Source organism: Castanea sativa, chromosome 5, assembly GCF_040712315.1.
Source record: "Castanea sativa cultivar Marrone di Chiusa Pesio chromosome 5, ASM4071231v1".
NCBI lineage: Eukaryota > Viridiplantae > Streptophyta > Magnoliopsida > Fagales > Fagaceae > Castanea > Castanea sativa.
In genome coordinates, this window is record NC_134017.1 from 12,865,194 (window position 1) to 12,886,057 (window position 20,864).

Genomic DNA, 20,864 nt, shown 5'->3' on the forward strand with positions numbered 1-20,864 from the left:
TCATTGCATGTCCATTTAATAGATTTACTATCCTCATTATCCCAACAATTTGACATCGACACAGCAAATGAAATAAAAATATTAATTTATTTGAGAGACATAAAATAGAAATATTAATTTATTTGAAAAACCTTGAAGTAGAGATTGTAGAGTAAAAGTTCATCTAAACTTCAGACATAGGAAGGTGCGACAAAAAGTGAAAAAAATACTTAGATGGTTTTCAAAATCCATACCAAGTAATAAACAGACAAATGTTTATAAATTTATATTCGTAAATTCAAATAATATTCTCCAATATCATCAACCCAAAACTTAACATACAACAACACAATACCAACTAAATATTAAGAAAGCACGGGTGGACCATTTTGGCCTACGCACTCAAGTTGGATTCATGTGAACATGCCATGCGGCCGTGGACGCGACTACACGCACGTCCACCGATGATTTTTTTTTTTTGTAACGCTACCCGAGTTGGTCCAATTTGGTTCGATTCAGTTTGAAACGGTTTGAAATTGGACTTGATATGAGCTGAAATGCTTATAAAAAAAACTTTAATTTCAAACTTATTTTTTATTTATTTTTAGTTTCAAACTTTCGATATTGTATTCTAATTTATGAACATCATGCATTGGTTATGTATTCACTATATTATCTACTATTGCCTTTAAATTGATATATGTTTACCATTGTATAAAAAAATGCTTAGCAATTTATAGAGAATATAAATAAAAATATATTTAATAATTAATTAATAAATGTACCTTGCTGCACTTGCGTCTTACTTTTTCAAAAATTGTGGTGTTGCCGACCACACCAATACTTTTTCAAAAATTCACTATATGAAATGTTTGTCCTTTATAGTTGCAGCTTTTATGCATAGAAATTGTTGTGGGCTTTATGTCAGATCCACAGTTTTGGTATTGAAGAATCATCAAAAACCTATTATGGTTGTCATTGCAACCATTGAAAGGCATAATTTTTGTTATTCCCTCAACTTCAGGGGATAACAACAAATAGTATTCAGTAATAGCCATTTGCAATGTTGGTGAGCGGAGGAACAACAACAAGGCTTTATGACAGTTGCTAAATTATTTGATGAAATAGGAAAATATGGGGATATAAGTAAACTTCAATCACTCTTTTCTAATGAGACAGTAAATGCAATTGAAAAAATTCATGTTCCCTCATCAAATATAGAAGACAATGGACATAATAAAAGCAACTACTGGACATGTAATACACATAATATATCCATATCTAGGATTTATTTCCAGTGAGCATTGCTTTGATCTTATGAGGTATAACCAATTATATAATAGCATAAAACAAAAACAAAACTTTGAAACAAGAAGGGTCAAAATTAAAGTTAGTTTCAAAAAATCAAACTTTATCAAGCATCAACTTTCAATTTATTCAAGAATACCTTGATCTAAATTGTGAAATAAACTTCATGTCAAATACCATTTTGGTGTTTTGACATAGTATTCCGATTTTCATAAATTGAGGTATTTTTCTATTTATAATACATCTTGACATGGTAAAGAGGGTTCACTGGTAGTGTTCTTATATAGTTTATAATTACTACTAAAAATATCATATATAAAACAATGCTGGCATATAATAGGGACATAATACTATATGAACGAAAATATGTACTTATTCTCAAATATAGGGGCTTCTATTCACAAGGAACACATTTATTCCCTGTTTAAGCACATTGCTATTGAAAATGTCGAAACATAATGCCAATTGGGTGCATTCTAATCTGAGATAGCATCGTAATACTCATTACCCTTTTGTACATTTTTTAAAGAAACAAAATACACTTCTACAAGCTTCTCTCATAAAGGCAATATCCAATCTTCCACTTACAGAGGTTTGTCATATCAAGGCCAATGAAAATTACTCCAAGAAATGTATCCATCTCATTCTAAATTGACAAGACAAGCATGCATATCTTTAGGACCAAAGTAACACAGATTTTAAGACAAGCCCTCATTAGTGTAATCAAGTGCATTAAACTTGATTCAATTAGATTACAACCATCAAGTTCAAAACATACAGATAAATCTTCCTCTATATGAACAAATTGTAACGAATCCAATAATGGAAAAAAAAAACTAGAAAATATTATCAAATTCAGTCTATATGAATAAATTGTAAAGAATCCAATAATGAAAAAAAAACTAGAAAATAATATCAAATTCAGTGTTTCTTTGGTAACAAGAAACTGCTTATGGAAAGTTTAATGAAAAAAAAAATTAGAAAATAATATCAAATTCAATGTTTCTTGGGTAACAAGAAAACTGATTATGGGTTTTGAATAGATAGAGACGACAAATTAACTAGACAAACAATACTTTCGATAACAAGAGTTGTAATGATTCAACTATAAAGTCTGTAAAATATGTAATACTACAAGAATTGTGAATTAAGTTAACCAAAAATGAAACTTTATCAAGCATCTTCTTTCAGTTTTCACATTGAACAAAACTAATAAAAAAAGAGGAAATGAGGCAGAAAAAGAGAGAAAAGAGAGAGAATGTAATAATTACAATATTATTAAAGGCAAACGAAAATACTGAAAGAGAGAGCCACAGAGATAGCTAGCAGAGAGAATTAGCGGAGCGAACGTGAAAAAGAAAGAATTGCAAAGTGCATGGTATAAAGGAAAACATTCTAGTTATTATATATTATAAGAGAATGATGGCGGGAAAGCCATTACAATACTAACTGTCTAGTTTACACCCATGTGGCACTTAAAAACTTCATTTTTTAATCAAATCTTGACTAACTTTTTAATAGCCATGGTGTTGAATTTAATTATTCCCAAATGTTTTGCACCTAAATCTTATATATAAATAAAATCCCATCTCTCCACAAAAAAAAAAAAATCCCATTTGCCAATGGATTTTGGGGTTTTGATATATGCGTGAGCATGAATCTGTGAGTGTGCTATGTATGCTATGTGTATTTCCTGTAATGCAGCTTGTGTGCGTGATGTGTGCTTGTGAAAAAGAATAGATGCTACCCGCTTGCTTTAGAAGCTTTAATAAATTAGGAAAAATTGTTGCAATAACATAAAATGAAAGAATTATTGCAATAAATTGATACAAATTATTTTTGCAATCTATTGCAACAAAAATTTCAAACTAATAGCTTATTGCAAAGAAGTTGTCATTACAATAATTTGATATTAATTTTTTTATAATCTATTGCAATGACAAACATGAAACTGCATTGAATATATTGTTGCAATAACTTAGTATCAGTTATTTCATAATCTATTGCAATGACAAAATGAAGTAATTATCTATTACAATAAAAATATCATTGCAATAATTTAATCCGACTTATTTTGGTTAATTATTTGCAACCATAACATGCATATGGTAAATAAGAAGCTATTAGTTTCAATTTTAAAAAGTCATGTCAAATAGCATTTTGGTGTTTGTCAAAGTATTAAAAAAAAAGAGAGAAAAGAGGGAGACTATGATAACTACAGTATTATGAAAGGGCTTGAAGTAAAAAAACAAAAAATACCTGAAAAACAGAGCTACAGGGATGACTAGCAGAGAGAATATAACACAAAGAGAATGTGAAAAAAGAAAGAATTGCAGAGTGGATGATAAAAATGAATAAATTGTAGAAAATTATATATTATTATTATAAGAGAATGATGGTGGGAAAGCCATTACAACACTAACCATTTAGTCTACACACGTGCCACTAATAAAATTCACATTTAAAAAAATAATTAAATCTTGACTAGCTTTTTAATAACCACGGTGTTGCATTTAATTACTCCCAAATGCATTACACACCTAAACCTTATATATAAATAAAATCCCTTCTCTCAAAAATAAAATAAAATTCCATCTGCCAATGGATTTTGGGGTTTTGATATGTGTTCTTGTGGCTACGTGTGTGAGCATGAATCTGTGAGTTTGCTATGTATGCTATGTGTATCTCTTGTAATGCAGCTTGTGTGCGTGATGGGTGCACGTGAAGAAGGAATAGATGTTACCCACTTGCTCTATTTACTCTGTGTTCTGCTGATAATTGAAAAAATGAGCAAACTTTTCGTTAGGCTTTGAGCTAAAAATAGAAAAAGAAATATGAAAGATTTTAAACAAAGTAAGAAAGAATGGTATTGGGTTGTTTTTGTTGTATGCCATCCCCTTTTCTCTCTTCCTTTGCTCTTGTTTCTTGTTGAAGCTGCTGCCTTTGGTGCTACAATGGGGTCATCTGCTTGCTTGTTGTTATCTATTATTTTGGGTTTGTGGAAGAAAGGAGGTTGCTTTTTGGAGTTTGTTGTAGTAGTTGTGGTTTGACAATGGTTGTTGGGATTATGAAAAAGGTGTGACTCTGGGGTTTTTGGCTTGATGGTAGAACAGAGAGATTTTTATGTGATTTTTGGGGTCGTGCAAGGAAGGTTTTCTACATTGGAACAAGGATTTTCGTGGAGATGCTTAGAATGAATAGCAAGGAAAAATGGATTTGTGCCTTCAAAGTGTTGTTGATTTAGATTCACTTTCTCAAATAATATTCTCCAATATCATTACCAAAACTTAACACACAACAACACAATACCAACTAAATATCAAGGAAGCACGTGTGGACCGTTTTGCAAGCGCATGCGAGTTGGATTTGTGTGGACGCGCCATGCGGTTGTGGACGCGACTGCATGTGCCTCCACTGATGATTTTTTTTACGCTTCCCAATTTGGTCTGATTCAATCCAATTCAGTTTGAAATGGTTTGAAATTGGACACGATATGGGCCGAAGTACTTGTTAAAAAATGTTAATACCAAACTTATCTTTTATTTAGTTTTAGTTTCAAACTTTCAATATTGTATTCTAATTTATGAGCATCATGTAATAGTTATGCATTCATTTTATTATCTACTATTGCTTTTAAATTGATATATGTTTACTAGTATATGAAAAAAAAATGGTTATAAATATATTGAGAATATAAATAAAAATATATTTAATAATTAATTAATAAATATATCCTGCCACACCCGCGTCCGACTTTTTCAAAAATTGTCGTGTCACTGCACTGCACCAAATTTGAACCCAAATTCGCACCATGCTTCCTAGCTAAATATTGATAAACATGAAATTTAGTTACCTTATGAACGACATGGGGCTACCGTGAGGGTGTATTTGATTCCATGCCTCCCAAATTATTGAAAGGTGACTCACTTTTGTTTGAGGGAAAAACTCACGTCATTCCGTTGTTGCAACTACCCTATCTAATCGATCGCTCTTCAACAAAAGCTACCCCCTGCCTACCATTCCTCCATGTAAATGAGTAGCCACTAAAACCCATGTCAACCAAACCACAGTGGAGGAGAGTGTTTTTGAATTCAACCATTGGAGTCATCGATCTACTATTGCCACCATTTTTTCATCTGAGGCCAACGGTTCATTGAAATCACCTAAACATACCCAAGGTAGAGATGCTTGGGCATGTAGGTGTCTCCTGAGTCTCCATAATTCAAGTTTGAGTTCTTCCTCCGGAAGGCCCTATAACCCTGTTAGTCTCGATACAGGTGAAGTTTGTGCATGTATGCTCACAGCAATATGGTTTGGTAAAAAGGTTTGTGTGTCCATGGTCACATCTGCTCTCCAAAGTAGTGCCAATCCATCCTTACGACCTTTGCTTGACACCGCTAGCATACCATAAAAACCCAACTCCCTTTTTATCGATTCCATCTCTCTATCAGTCAATTTTGTTTCTATGAGGTACAAAATTTTGGGAGCTTGCTTCCTCACCAGTTCGGAGAGGACTTCAATTGCACGGCTGTTCCCAAGCCCCCAGCAGTTCCAACTTAGGATGATCATTGTGATCGGTGGGGCTGAGCATCAACCTCCACCGTTGATAATTCATTTTGTAGTTTGCTTTCCTCGAACTTGAAGTGCTTAGCTTCATCACTCCCATGGTTGTTGCTATCATTATGTCTCTTTGTGCCCACTTTCAATAGGCGAGACTGGGAAGGCTCGGTTTGTGTTTTGGCTAGGGAGGGTATGATTTTTTCCACGCCAACGCCAATGTCTATTGGACATCAATGCATGTCAAAATTTGAAAGAATTATACTTGACAGATTTGAGCATTACACAGACCAATATCTTCACTTCAATATTTCTAGATTCCCCCACCTTGAAACTTTGGAGGTTAGTGAATGCAGAATGTTGGAAAGGGTCAAGATTTCTGCACAAAGGCTTAGAATGTTAACATTTGATGCATGCGAAAAGCTGTTGGAGCTTGAAATTGATAGTCAAAATCTGTCATCGTTCAAATACCTCAGTTTAGAGAATGAATTTCCTTTGATTTTTCCAAAGAATGCTCCATGTCCTTTTGAGCTTACTTTTACATTAGATAATTTTGTTGACACTCTTTGGTTCCTTAAGTTGAGGGAAGTTCTAGTAATGTCAAATCAAAGAAAAGTTTTGAAGCTAACAGTCATTTGTGAGGAGGTATGTCCACTAATGCAAATATATCTATTTTCACCTATTTTCTTTCTTTAACGTCTTTTCATATTTTAGAATTTCACCTTTTGTATTTTGAAACATATTTTTACTTTTCATTGATTTATAGATTACATTTAGGGTGAGTTTGGATCACTGGCGGAGCCAGAGGGGGGCGAGGGGGGGCACCTGCCCCCCCTGACTCCTTTTTTTTTTTTTTTTTTTGCATTAGTAGTCACATGGAGGAAAAAAAAAACCTTCTACTTGTTGAAACTTAAAAGTGACCAAACCACCTATTTCACTATTTTTTTATTTTTTTTATATCATTATTTACACAATTTTTACTATTTATGATACTTTTCACAGCATTTTATCTTTGAATGATGCTAGAGATATTACAAATTTTACTACTTATGTCTTACAAATTGGCATGTCACCAATCACAAAAAATAATTTCAAACATTTATTCATTATATTTTTTAAGTAACACTAATCATATTTTTACTCCATCAGTTTGTAAATTTTTTAGTAGCTATGAATTGGTTGTTTTTGTTTATTTATTTTAATAATATGAAATATATTCATATTTGCGTACAATTATTTATTTATTTTGTTATTATTGTTAATTAATGTTTTTTAGATAAATTTCACTTTTAATATCGTCTTTTAATTTTGCCCCCTCTAGACTAAAATCCTAGCTCCGCCTTTGGATAGGGAGGTTGGTGTCTACGTTTCACGTTTCAGACCTTTTTTTTTTTTTTTTTTTTTCCTGCGCACAAATTTCATTATTTCAACAGGAGACATGATACACTGTTCATCAGTGTGCGTGAATAGTAACCGCACAGTGGTGCAGTGTTCATGTACTTTTCAGCTTTTTTAAAAAAAAAAAATTAAAAATGGAACCTGCAGCACTATTCACACATTTAAAAATGATTTTGCTACAATGTTTTCAGTTTTTAATTTTCAGTTTTCAACTGTATCAAAACGGATCAATCTTGAAGATTTGAGAGGAATTACACTTCCTCTGTCATTCGAACTTGAACTTATGATGCTAGATGTACGGATCTCGGCACTGTCAATAGATTATGGAAGTCTTATAGATGGTTTGCTTTAGAGTTGTCGTCCAAAACAATTGTCATTGCCAACAGGTTTGAAGTCCCGGAAGAAGTGCATAAAGGTATGATTTTTCTTCTACTAGATTTTAGAGTGCCCCTAATTAATTATATCTTTTGTTGCATGTTAGGTGATGAACTCTATGCAATTATACTAGTGATTAAAATATGTGGGAAATGTGGTTTCTGATTTTGAAAAACCTATCCTTTTGATGTCAAACAATTAGGATTCATAAAATCAATTGCAGTAAAGTAATAAAGTAGTTTGTTTGTTTGGTTGCATTTTGTGAAGGATTTTAATAACCCACTATGTTTGTTTAATAGCACATTATGCCTAGTTCATTGTGCTTATGGGCAAAGTAAAAATGGGCCGGATCGGGCCAACACGGCCCATTGATGACCGCTAACTAGTGTAAATTTCTGTCTAACTATAAAAAAAAAAGGTTCATGAAGTTTGTACTTGATAAAATATTTTCTTGATTTCTATCCCCCAAGAACCTTTGAAAACTCCAAGTCAAATATGGTCGGTTTTTTTTGGGTAGAAGGCAAATATGCTGTAGATTAGTAGTGGTTTGATTGTGCACAAATAGGATGAAAAATGTAAATATTATTATTAATTTGTTAAATTATTTGTACTTTTTCCTTATTTGCCACAACCTGACAAGCTAAAAAGCGTGGGGATTTGAGACTTAAACCTCTCAAATAGGTCTGTCCCAAAATAAAATATCAGCGCAAGAGGCAGTAGCTTTGAGACCCATGGTGTGTACATTTACATTATCTGTTTTGAAAATCAAAGATTTGTTTAAACAGGCCTAAAAGATTAGGGATAATTAGAGAGTATTTATAGTACCATAAATTTGTCCTCCTAGAATAAAATTTTACTTAAAAAACTTTATTAGATAGGAAATTTTCTTAGAAGGTATTATGTATTAAGGATCTATATGGAAGTATACAAATAAATGAATAACGATCTGTGAATGATACTCTCATTATATTCCTATATTATTTTACTTTATTTTTATTATAAGACCATGATATTCTATAGTTCTAGCACTCAAGCCTCATGTGATTCCTATGCTGAAGTTTTGACAAACTTTTGATCTTCTATTAATACACGGGGCCAAAATAGGCTTTTGCCTATTTCGTGCAAAAAAATTAGCAATTTGCCCCCTTTCCCAAACTAATGAGGGAAATGCTCCTCTTTTGAAACTCGATTTTCTTAAAATCGAGTTTTAAAAAAAATTTCTAGAGCTCTATAGTGGCGTTTTAAGGAGCCTATAGTGACGTTTTGCATGAACTCTAGTTCCATGCAAGTTTTTTTTTTTTTTTGGCCTATAACTCAAATTCATGGAGCTCGAGTTCCAAAAATGCCACTGTAAGCTTCTTAAAACACCACTATAAGCTTCTTAAAACACCACTATAGGGCTTAACTCGATGTTGAAAAAATCGCGTTTCAAAAAAGTGACATTTTCCTAATTAGTTTGGAAAAGGGGAACAACACTAATTTTTTTGCACGAAATGGGCAAAAGCCCATTTTCTCCTAATACACAGTATCATAAGTAGATAAAGAGTTTTATCCATTTTTATAAAATATCAGGTAGTCTAAAATAACTATAGTTCTACAATCCAAAATGTTATCAATTATTTTGAAATATGCACAGTTTTTACCATGCACAATTCCTTTTTTTTTTTTTTTTTAACGAATAATTTGATGAATGAGCATTTTAATTCCAAACGAAGAAACCAAACAATTGTGCAATCAGTTGCCACAAGAAGCATACAAGTTGCAAGTAGTTAACACTTGCTTCTCTGAAGACAGTGAAATAGATGCCCAATTTGCATTACAGAACTCTGCTTTAGATAGATTTTTAACGATCTTGCAAAAACAATTTTTGATGTTCTTGGTTTGGAGGAGACATGTTACACGTGCGACTTTATCTAGAGATTTTAAATGGGCTTCGAGCCAGAGGTGGGTAATTGGCCCCCTTTTAATGTTATTTGAGTCATGTAAGTGACATATGTGTTGTTTTATACAAATACTTTGATTAAGCAATGAGGTTGATTAAGAAAATGTCAAATTTGTCTTAATATAATTACACTTGCTGGATCTAATTATTTGTCTCTAATTTACTTGAACACTAGGTGCTACGTGAAAAGATATTGGATAAAAAAGATCGGGGCTGCTCTTGTTGTTGGAGACATCATTTTAAAGGTGCAAATATCAAGAGTATTGCTGGGATTGAAGGTGAAAGGCTTCTTGATTGCAAAATTTTGTTAGATACGTTGCCTACTCTTGAAAAAGGTCAAGAGATTTAATTCAGATTGGATTGGAACACCATTTGCATGGAAGGGTGCATTAGAATATAAAGTAATATAGTCTTGTGAAATAAATGCTTGTCAAATTTGTATTATCCGTTTGATCAACACTTATGATTAGACATTGCATCTTCCTTATTTTTGAAATTAAATTTATTTGTTTGAAATTTTCTTTTTTAATTTTATTTTGTTATAGGGATAAAGCTTAGACTTGGATTTTTTGTGTTGCTCCTAGATTCTTTAATTAAATTCAATCATTTGATAGGTAAATATATATTTTTCTTACAAGATATATAGAAATTCTACTCTAACTTAATCTAAGTATATATGTGTATAAATCTCTCTCCTAAAAAGTTGAATCCCGGCCCTTGCGCTCCCCCACCCACCCACCCACCCACTCCACAAGAACTTGTACTTCTTGTGGAGTGACCATCACCTTAAGGGTACATGGTAAATTTGATATCTAGATATTAGATAGTGGAGAGGGGGGGGGGAGGTGTGATTCACATTAAATAATTGAGTTTAATTTTCCTTGTGAGTATATTACACATTTTGTGCTGAATTGGTCAATTCAATCATAGCAATGCTACCAACTCAACAATTTATAATTTATCCACACAAAAAATACTTCTCCTTTCATTACTTTATCCCATCTCTAGCCCTTCTTCTGCATTCACCGTTTCAAATATTGAATTCTTCTCAATGGTCAAGCAATTTCCTATCAAAATTGGTCTGACTTAAAACAAAATTTGTATATTACTTTTTCAATTTAAAAATTTATATATTAATTTTTCAATTTAATTATATTATGTATCGTACTTTACCAACTACATATATTGTGAATTGGTAACTTCATAACCTTTCAAGATGCATGAATTATATGAAAAATTGGTTATGTGAATGGAAAATTATGACATTAAACCAAAAAGAAAAAAAGCCTCATCACATGAGAGAAACACATGTGATAAGGCTAATATTATTTATTGTGTTGTTTGTAAAAATAAGAAATAAGATGTTAGATGTATTGTTAAGTAAATTGATAAAATATATAAAGTAACTTTTTAGAATATAAAATGGATATTTTTTTTTAAAATCAAATGTAAATGCACTTACATGCATTAGGAATTTCGAATTTCTTTAGCATTTTAAATAAAGACTACTTTGTTTAGGATTAGAATTCTATGTGACCACCGTGCACCCTTGGTGCGGTGGTCACTCCACAAGTATAAGTGTTTGTGGGGTGTGGTGGGTAAGGGTCGGGGTTCAAGTCTTCAAGAGGGAGCTTCACACACATATACACTTATATTAGGCTAGAATAAAAATTTTATCTTATATAAAAAAAAAAAAAAAAATTCTACATGGAACACTAGTGAATTGATTGGTAAGTGTGCAATTTGACATTTTTACCCCTCATGAGTTGTAAAGCATCGCTTCTATGTAGTGTGTATATATGTATAAGTCTATATCTACCACCGAGAAGGGTGGTCTAGTAGTCTTGGTGCGAATGCAAGAGTGCAGTGTTGTTTGAGGTTCCATGTTCAAACCCCAATGACGGAATGTGGGAATTCTCTTTTGCAACTAGCGCAAGGGTACTAGCATTCTCATGCAGCTAGGTTGAAGTCTATTGTCATCCCAAAAAATAGTATATATATATATATATATATATATATATATAATTTGATTAGCAGTGGTTTGTTAGTGCACAAATAGGATGGAAAATGTAAAATTAATAATAATTATTATTATTATTAGGCCCCCGTTAGAAAAAGGGCTCCCCTTTATAAAAGGGCACTCCAGTTAATTAAAGAACCAAAAAGGTTCGTTCTTGGTGAGGTTCAGCTTTCAGACTTCAGAGCTGGAAACTCCTCACTAAAGAAGCTGAAGGGAAGCGCCGTCGTTCTATTCGAAGAGGTAATACTTTGCTTTATTTATTTGTATTGTGAGGTAAAAGAAGAAGGTTGAACTTTTCACGTTGAAAGTAGGGAAGCAGCTGAACTATTAGTCAGTCTCGTTTTGTTGGGAGTGCGGAGAGCCAAATATTTTAGCCCATCAAAACTTATTAATACTCAACAAAAGCAAAAGCAAAACTATGCCTCTTTTTTTTTTTTTTTTTTTTTTTTTTTTTTTTCTGTCGTAAAGATTACAAATTTTTTATTATTGGTAATGTTGAAACAATTGTAAATAAATTTGGAAAATAATCTTGTGTTTTTATGTAATCAATAATTGTTGTAGTGCATGTTTGAACATCATTATGATTATTCTAATTGTTATCTTTTTGTTGTATTATTCCATTATCTTCCAACTTTTTTATTAATTTCTTATTCATTTATAAGATTTTCGTTGTTATTTTTTAATATTTATAGTAACAAATATATTAAGACACCCTACTTGAGTTCATTGGTCTTTATATTTTAATTTATTTTATAACTAGAATTAATAAGATGTGTTTCTTTCTGAATCCTTTGTTTTAGATTAACTATCTACTTTTCGTCTATATTTGTACCATTAGGGTTTTTTTTTTTTTAATATATATATTTTGGCAAATCTCATGATGCAAAAGCAGAAGGTAGAAAACTGATGAGCGTAGAGAAGCACCTGATGGATGAAAAATTTTATGCTGTGGATCGGATATCGGATTTACCAGAATTTATCCTGCATCACATCTTATCCCTTCTATCCCGAAAAGAGGCATCTAAATCTGGTCTCTTGTCCAAGAAATGGAACTGTGTATGGTCCTCATTCCCCATTTTAGATTTTGATCAAATGCATTACTTTAACCTTGATTTGCCTTGCATGCCAGATACACATCCAGAGAGTCAGAAGAGAGTTGAAAAGTTCATGAATGATGTGGATAAGTCTATAAGTAGGTTTCACGAGCATCAGTTGCCAATGCAGAAATCTATACTTAACATGATCGTTGTTGACTTTAAGTTGGCGTCATTGGTTGATAAATGGTTAGATATGGCCTTGGAACATGATGCAAAAGAGATAGATCTTCAGCTTCGTACCGAAAGGAACAAGTGGTATTGTTTTCCCGGAACAATATTTGCTGCAAAATCAGTTAAAGCAACCATTTTCTTGAAATGCTGTGAATTATTATTCCCTACAAAAGTTGCGGCTCGGTTATATTCGTTTGAAGGAAGAGATTATCCAAGATATTATCTGTAGTTGTACTTTTATCACCGATTTTGGTATGGTAGGCTGTCGTGGATTGAAAGCTCTATCTCATTACCAAATGGATTGTGATGAATAAATAAGTCTACCTCATTACTAAATGGGGAAACCAAACAGTTGTACAATCAGTTCCCACTATAAACAGAATTCAAGCAGCACTCATGCGACAAACCCTTGACCTAGCTAGTTAGTGGTTACACTTGCCTCCCTGAAGACATGAAAAAATATCCTCCATTTTCAGCCCAAGAATCTGTTTTAATTAGTCTGTAATTGGTCAAAGGGGAATATTTTTTGTTTATATTACTTACCTAATGCCAAGTGCCAACAAGTGGTTATGGATGCAATTATTTTGATTCTGAAAACCAATGATTATTAGGAATAAATCTAATTTGTTTCAGAATTATTGCTCTTGCTGGAACTAAATACTTCGACTCTAATTTACTTAAAACACTAGGTGCTATGTGAGAAAGTATTGGACAGAGAGCAGGGACAGAGCCATGACTTGAAGTTAGGGGGCAGCTTTGATCGTTGGCATTGCTGCTTCTTAGCTACTAAGATTTTTTTTTTTTTTTTTTGAGTTTTTGATGCGTGCGTTTTTTGCTAGGTAAAAAAACAATTATTTTGTTTAAAACTTTTTAAAGGGCTGATTGTTTGTTTTGAGTAAAATTAGTTAATTATGCTTAATTATTTTTAATTTTACTATTGGTAATTTTTGTTATTGCGCTAATTTTTTTGGGCTTGTATATTTTGTTTTAGATTTTAGATCTATAAATTTTTTAATGGCCTTTAAATGAGGAAAAAACTATAGTTACAAATTCTTTTACAAATTGCTAATATGGTGAGTGGTTATTGACAAATAAAAAGTGATATAAGTGGTAGATTCAGATGCTAACTAATAAGACTTTGTACCTCAAGGGCTTGTAAAAATGTGGTAGATAAATTTGTGCCTGCAATATTACTCTAAAAAGAATCAATGATATTTTTAAGAAGGAAAAAATGTAATTTTATTGAACAAAATTGCTAAAATTAGTGTGTGTATATATATATTTTAATAAAAATTTGGGGGGTGGGGGGGGGGGGGCATTGCCCCTAGTCAATATATGCCTCCATCCCTGCGTTTGACCTGGCCCACCTGTTTTGCCATATCTACCCTTTACCTCATGTCTCAGTACTAGTGTCTCTCTCTGGGTTAGGGTTATTTTTTGGGGGGCAATTAGATGGAATGGTTTGATGTCAAATTGGTTTTGTTTCAAATTTTTTAAGGGTTGGGCTAGTGTTTTTGGTAAATTGTCTGATTCTACTCAATTTTCTTTAGCTTTTCTATTTTGGTGACTTTGTTGTTGGCCTAATTTTTTGGGTTCACTGATTTGTATTTTTGGGGATTTTAAATTTGTAAATTTTTAATAGGCTTTTTCTTTTTGTTTAAAAGATTTTTCTTAAGAGGGCAAGGGTAATTGTTTTGGGCAAAATTGCTCAAATCTGTAATCTATATATATATACTCCTTGATTTTTTTTTTTTTTTTCCAAAATTTGGGGGGGCCAGGACCATGGCCCCAAAGCCAAAGAATGGCTCCCTCCCTGGTAGCAGGTGTTTCTGACAATTGAGGGGTAATGGCAGAGTTCACAAACTTCTTTTTTTTCGAAAATCATTAACTAATGCTATACAGCTGCACTGATTGAAGACTAAGTTCACTTTGCTGACTTCTTGTTTTGATCAGTACTAGAAAGTTCCTTGGCAACGTGGGTGACTTCAATTTGTGAAACAAAGTTCCTTCGCAATTAGCTGCACGAATTGAAGACTAAGTGCATAATTGTTGGGTTTCTTGAGTTTTATTCGCTTGTTCAACTTTTCATACAACTCTATTGTATAGAGTACGTCTTCCACACTGCAAACTCGAGTTTAAAAAAAATAGTAACTTGTTAAATATTTTTCAAATAGTGGTAGATTAATAATTATTTTGGCCAAAAATGATATTTGGCCATTTTGACCGCCATATTGCTACTACTTCTAGTACCATAACACAACTATTAGTATCTAAATTCCATTGATATCTTTGTCATTAGTATTAGTATCGCCACATTTTTTTTGGTGAACATTCATATTGTCTCTCCATAAAATAAAATTACAGTTTCACAAGTTACAAAAGTGAATATTGATATTGTCTCTCTATAAAATAAAATTATAATCTCACAAATTAAGAATTTTATAGCTCAAAATGTACTTTTTGGTATACCATCGTTATCAATATTATTGTTCCAAATTTTGAAGGTTATTTATTTATTTATTGATGAATTCAACTTTCAACTGTTGCGCCAAAAGCCTTGTAACTGAACTGGTACCTCTCCATATACAAAGTGTTTAAGAGTTTAAGGAGAAAAATATTCAAACTGCAGGATTAGCAGCATATTGTAATTATCACTCCAAAAAAAGAAAAAAAAAACTTTCTAACTGTTGCTATGTTTCTGTTGCAGATGATTAATATCAATTTATTATTCTTTTTATAGACCTTTTAACTTAGTGACGCCTCCTATTCTTCCTTGAAGGGTTGAAGTTTGGTTGATCCCCTAATTCCACCTAAGGGCGAGCTCAGTCTCCTCTCCCACAAAAAAAAAGAAAAAGTAAATTGAAAAAATTTACTTGAAAATTGAAAAAACTGTTAAAACTTTTTCAATTTTCCAAAATTTTTTTTTTCTAAAGTTGATAAATTATTGTATACTCTAAGAGCACACATTAGCAAAATTTATAACATTATGACACTTCCATCAGTCCATCACCATCACATCCAATCTTAATTGCATCACTTGATCTTTTCCAGAGGGTAAGCAACGGGAGAACCAATCACCCCCCCCCCCCCCCCCACCCCTCTTCATTTGCGGACAACTAGAGAATGTACCACATATTTTTTATTTTCGTTCGCTTTATTTTATTCTATATATATTTTTTAAGTAATGAAAGCAAATGCCAAATAAACGAGGCTTATTATATTAAAGGAAAAAGATGGGATCTTTATTTGTTTTACAGAAATTTTGCCTTCATGATCGGATATTTGCTTGAAGTGATTTTGTTTTTTGTTTTTCCTTTTTTCTTTACGACTTCCTTTGGGTATTAGGAATTTCTTTAGACAACTTCCTTAAGGATTAGAATTCGCACTTGGAGCCTTGGAGCACTAGAGCCCATAATTAATAATAATAATAAAAATGAAATAGGTTCAAGTTACACATTTTTCTAACCATAGATTACCATTAAATCTAACGGTTAAAAAATTATACATGCCTTATCATTAATATTCTAAATATTGCATTAATGAGTTACCAAAAATCTTCCTTTTATCTCTCAAAAAACAAAAACCGACCTTCTATTTATTCTTTATTCTTTAAAATTAAATGCCTTCTCTCTCTAATCACCAAGTACACATCTTCTCTCTCTAAACTCATCTCCTTCTCCCATGACTTCACGCCTTAATCCTTGCCACAACAGATACATGATATCTCATATCTTTATCTACGAATAGTTGTTATAGACTTTCTTAAAAATTAAGCAGTTTATTCAATTATAAGAAATCAAATGTTGACGCAGTATTTGAAGTTTGCAAAATATGTTTCGGTGTTTTTCACTTCAGTCATTGGGATGACAAAGAAATTCCAGTAAAAAGAAAAAAGAAAAAAAGTGCTAATGATATGGCTATTGCAATTTCTGAGTTTGTAAGCCATCAAATTGACAAATTTTCTCTTAAACGTTCTTACCTCCAAATCCTTTAAAATAAACACTTAATTTGATCAGAATTGTTGATATCCAATGTTGTGGTGGAACTATGGAAGCTTTCATTAAAATCTCATAATGTTAGTGGTTGTACCAAACTATTAGTCATGTTCCAATTCAAAAATTGGGGTTTTAATGTCATAAGTGGTGGTAGGTTAAGATTTCATATTCACATCCCTGACTGAAATTTGCTAGATCCACATTCATAGGGGCCCAAGAAAAGTATAAAATAAAAATAAAAAAAAGGGCAGACAGAGGGAGAAAAACTGGATTGTCCTTTAAACACAATACAAATGGAGTGATTTGGCTCTTGCTTAATTTCTTTTCTTTATTATCGGAGATGAATATATGAGATATCATGTGTCTTGTGGTGGAAAGGGTGAAGCCATGGAGAAGGAGATGAGATTAGAGAGAGAATGTGTGCGCTTTGGAATTGGACAGAGAAGGCATTTAATTTTAAAGAATAAAATAAAATGGAGGTTTTTGGTAACTCATTAATGCAATAGTTAGAATATTAATTACAAGGTATAGAATGTTATTGACCATTATATCTAATGGTAATCTACGGTAAAAAAAAAAGTGTAACTCATGTAAAGTTATATCAGGTGTAACTTGAATCCATCTAAAAAAAAATAATAGAGAGAGAAATTTAAAAGGCATGTTAGTGATAGACATAAATGCTATGTGTATTTATTTTTTATATTTCTAATTTGATTAAATTTTTATTGTATTGAATATTACTAATAAATTTTTTGTGATTATTACAAAAAAAATTTGGTAAAGATGAGTGTGAAACTTATGTTTTACAAAATATTTAAAATTCAATACATCTTGCTGTATTTAATAATATCTTAGTATATTGTGTGGGTGAAAAATGTTCCAACATAATTTTGTCCTTTACTGTAAGCTAATAAGGTTGTTTTGTGTTAGTAAAGTTGAAAGCCTTTTTTCTAAAAAAACAAAATAATTTCATAATAAACTTATGTTGAAAGTCTTTTCTCTAAAAATAAAAATAAAAGGTAAAAATAAAAAACTGATCCTTTAAGTTTCACCTTTTGTCATTTCAGTCATCTATCTTTAGTTTCGGTCAATTTAGTCCTTTAAGTTTCAAAAATGTTTCAATTCAAGCCTTCCACTAACTTCTGTTAATGCTCTACCATTAAGTGTTTTTTTTTTTCTTCTTCAATTTTTTATATTAAAAAATGCAGAAAACTAATTTAAATTAAAAAAAAAAAAAAGAAATTAAGAAATACCCATAACACACCACAGACCCAGCACATAAACAACAAAAAATTTCTTTACATTGATCACGAGATTCACAACTAAAAATGGCATCCAAACGGACCCAAAATTTTAATATACAAATTTAGAACAAAGCACAGCAAACAATTATCTAACATCAACCATCAGTAACATATATAATTTACAAATTCCCTACCCACAAACAATGATTATTTATTCAAGAAACAATGTTTCTGGGTTTTTCTTTTTTTGTGGTTCATTTGGTTTTTACAAACAAAATCAGAAATAAGAAAAGATTTGACTAAAAATTAAACTTGAAAACCCAGATCAGATCAGAGAGAGAAAGAATCCAAGGACGCCCATATTGGATTGGAGAGAAAGAATCCAACGACACAGACCAGATTAGAGAGGGAGCTTACCGGGTTGTTCACCAAATCCAAAAGACTTTGAAACCAACCAAACACAATAGTCCAGCCGTGGCAACACAAGGATATTCGGCAGTGACTGGTGAGGAGCAGTGGCAACAATGTCTTTGGTGGCTTTGACAGGAGGTGTTGGGTTGACTCTTTAAATATTAGAGAGGATTTGGCCGATAAAATACAATCCCGAAGAGAAGATCAGAGGGGCAATATCGTGAATGTACAGGATGATCTTTAGCTGATAGCCCCATGAAGGGAAGATGATGAAGAACGAGATGTTTTCCCTATCCTAGTGCGCCTCCAACTTACTGTTGTGAGAGGATTCCTTTACAGGGTGATTATTTGAATTAACAGAAAGAGAAAACAATTTAATTACATCTTTCTTTCACCATTATTTTTTTTAATTTAAATCAGTTTTCTGCATTTTTTTAATATAAAAAACTGAAGAAGAAAAAAAAAATTGCACTTAACGTAGAGCATTAACAGAAGTTAGTGGAAAGCCTGAATTGAAACACTTTTGAAATTTTAAAGGTCTGAATTGATCGAAACTAAAGTTAAAGGACTGAAATGACAAAAGGTGAAACTTAGAAGGCCAATTTTACATTTTTGCCAAAATAAAATAATATCATAATAAGCTTGTAGTAGTTTTTTTTTTTTTTTGAAAAACCAGACTGAAATAGGCCGGAGGATGAAATAAATTAGGTAATGAACATCAAACAAGAGTCAGTGAGCAATATTCTCAAGAACATCCTCTAGCCAAACAGCTAAATCCAAATTGTCTTTAGCGTTTTTTGCTAGAGCATCTGCAAGAACATTATAGTTACAGTTCACATGACAAAATTGAGAAGAAACAAAACCATCAGCTAGTAGCCTAATGTTGTCGATTATGTTGCCATACACGGAAGAATCAGAATTCCCTTGAGTGATGGCTTGAATCACCATTGCCGAATTCCCATAAGTCAGATTTTCAGATAAATATTATAATTAATCAAGCGTAATTATGCTTATTATTTAATTTCTGATAAGATGATGTGATAAAAAATCGTGCTATATTTGTAAAGAGAACTGTAACGTGTACCGTGATTTATATTAGTAGAGTTAGCAGCCAAAAAAAAAAAAAAAAAAAAAATAGTATAGTTAGTATGATACGGATATAATGACCTGATCGGTAAGCGTGCAGTTTGACGCTTTTACAAATTTACCCATCTTGAGTTGTAAACCACCGCCTATATGTATGTATATATAAACATATGCCTGACACACGTACTGCCTCTTCAAGTTTCAACCTGACACAGAGAGTGCCTCTTCAAGTTTCAACCTTTACTCAAAAGGTAATATTTTTGGTTACTTCTTTTCTGTTTTTAGTTATTATTTTTTGTTGTTGTTGTTTTAAGTTTGCAGTAATTCTCTTTGTTGGCTTATAGATTCAGACTTATTTTGATGAAAACTATGTTGAGCGTTCATAAATAATGTTGTTTCATAAGCCTCTGTTATGATAATTCAAAAAGTTGATCTTGTCTTCTTAGAGTTTTATAGGAAAACAGGTTAAGTTTTTGTATTTTTGAGGTAAAAGAAGAAGGTTAATTATTGATGAACTTTTCATGCTGAAGGTAGGGAAAAAAGATTTGATTTTGTATTTTAAAGAAAAGAGTGATTTTTTGTGGGAGAAAAAAAGGATTAATTGTTGATCTATTTGTTTGTGAACAATTAGTCAGTCTTGTTTTGATGGGAGAACAGAGAGCCAAATATTCTAGCCCATGAAAACTTATTAGTTTCTTTTCATTAAATTAAATTTAGTACTCAACAAAACCGAAACCAAAACTAAGTTTTTTTTTTTTTTTTCGTAAAAATTACGATATTTTATTGATAATGTTGAAACAATTGTAAAAAATATTATTAGTAAAATTTTGGAAGCCCTAAATAAATTGGAAAATAATCTTGTCCTTTTATGTAATTAATAATTGCTATATTACTTGTTTGAATATTGTTATCTTTTTGTTATATTATTGCATTATCTACCAACTTTTTTATGAATTTCTTGTTCATTTATAAGATTTCCATATTAATTTTTCGTTGTTAAAAAAAAAAAAAAAAGTCTAATAACAAATATATCAAGACACCCTACAATTGAGTTCGTTGGCCTTTAAATTTTTATTTATTTTGCAAGTAGAATTAATAATTTGTGTTTCTTTTTCGAATCCTTTGTTTTAGATTAACTATCTACTTTTTGCTTAGATTTGTACCATTGGGTTTCTTATAATTAATTAATTATATATGTGTATATATATATTTTAATGTTTTGGCAAATATCATGATACAAAAGCAGAAGGTAGAAAATTGATGAGTGTAGAGAGGCACGTG

At 31.7% G+C, this 20,864-nt stretch overlaps 1 protein-coding gene across 1 annotated transcript; it reads left to right on the plus strand.

Moving 5' to 3' along the window:
* The first annotated feature begins 12,485 nt into the window (after nt 1–12,485).
* On the plus strand, nt 12,486–13,076 carry LOC142634754 (putative F-box/LRR-repeat protein At3g44810). Its single transcript, XM_075809020.1, has one exon. The coding sequence runs from the start codon at nt 12,486–12,488 to the stop codon at nt 13,074–13,076; it is 591 nt and encodes a 196-aa protein (XP_075665135.1).
* The last annotated feature ends 7,788 nt before the right edge of the window (nt 13,077–20,864 follow it).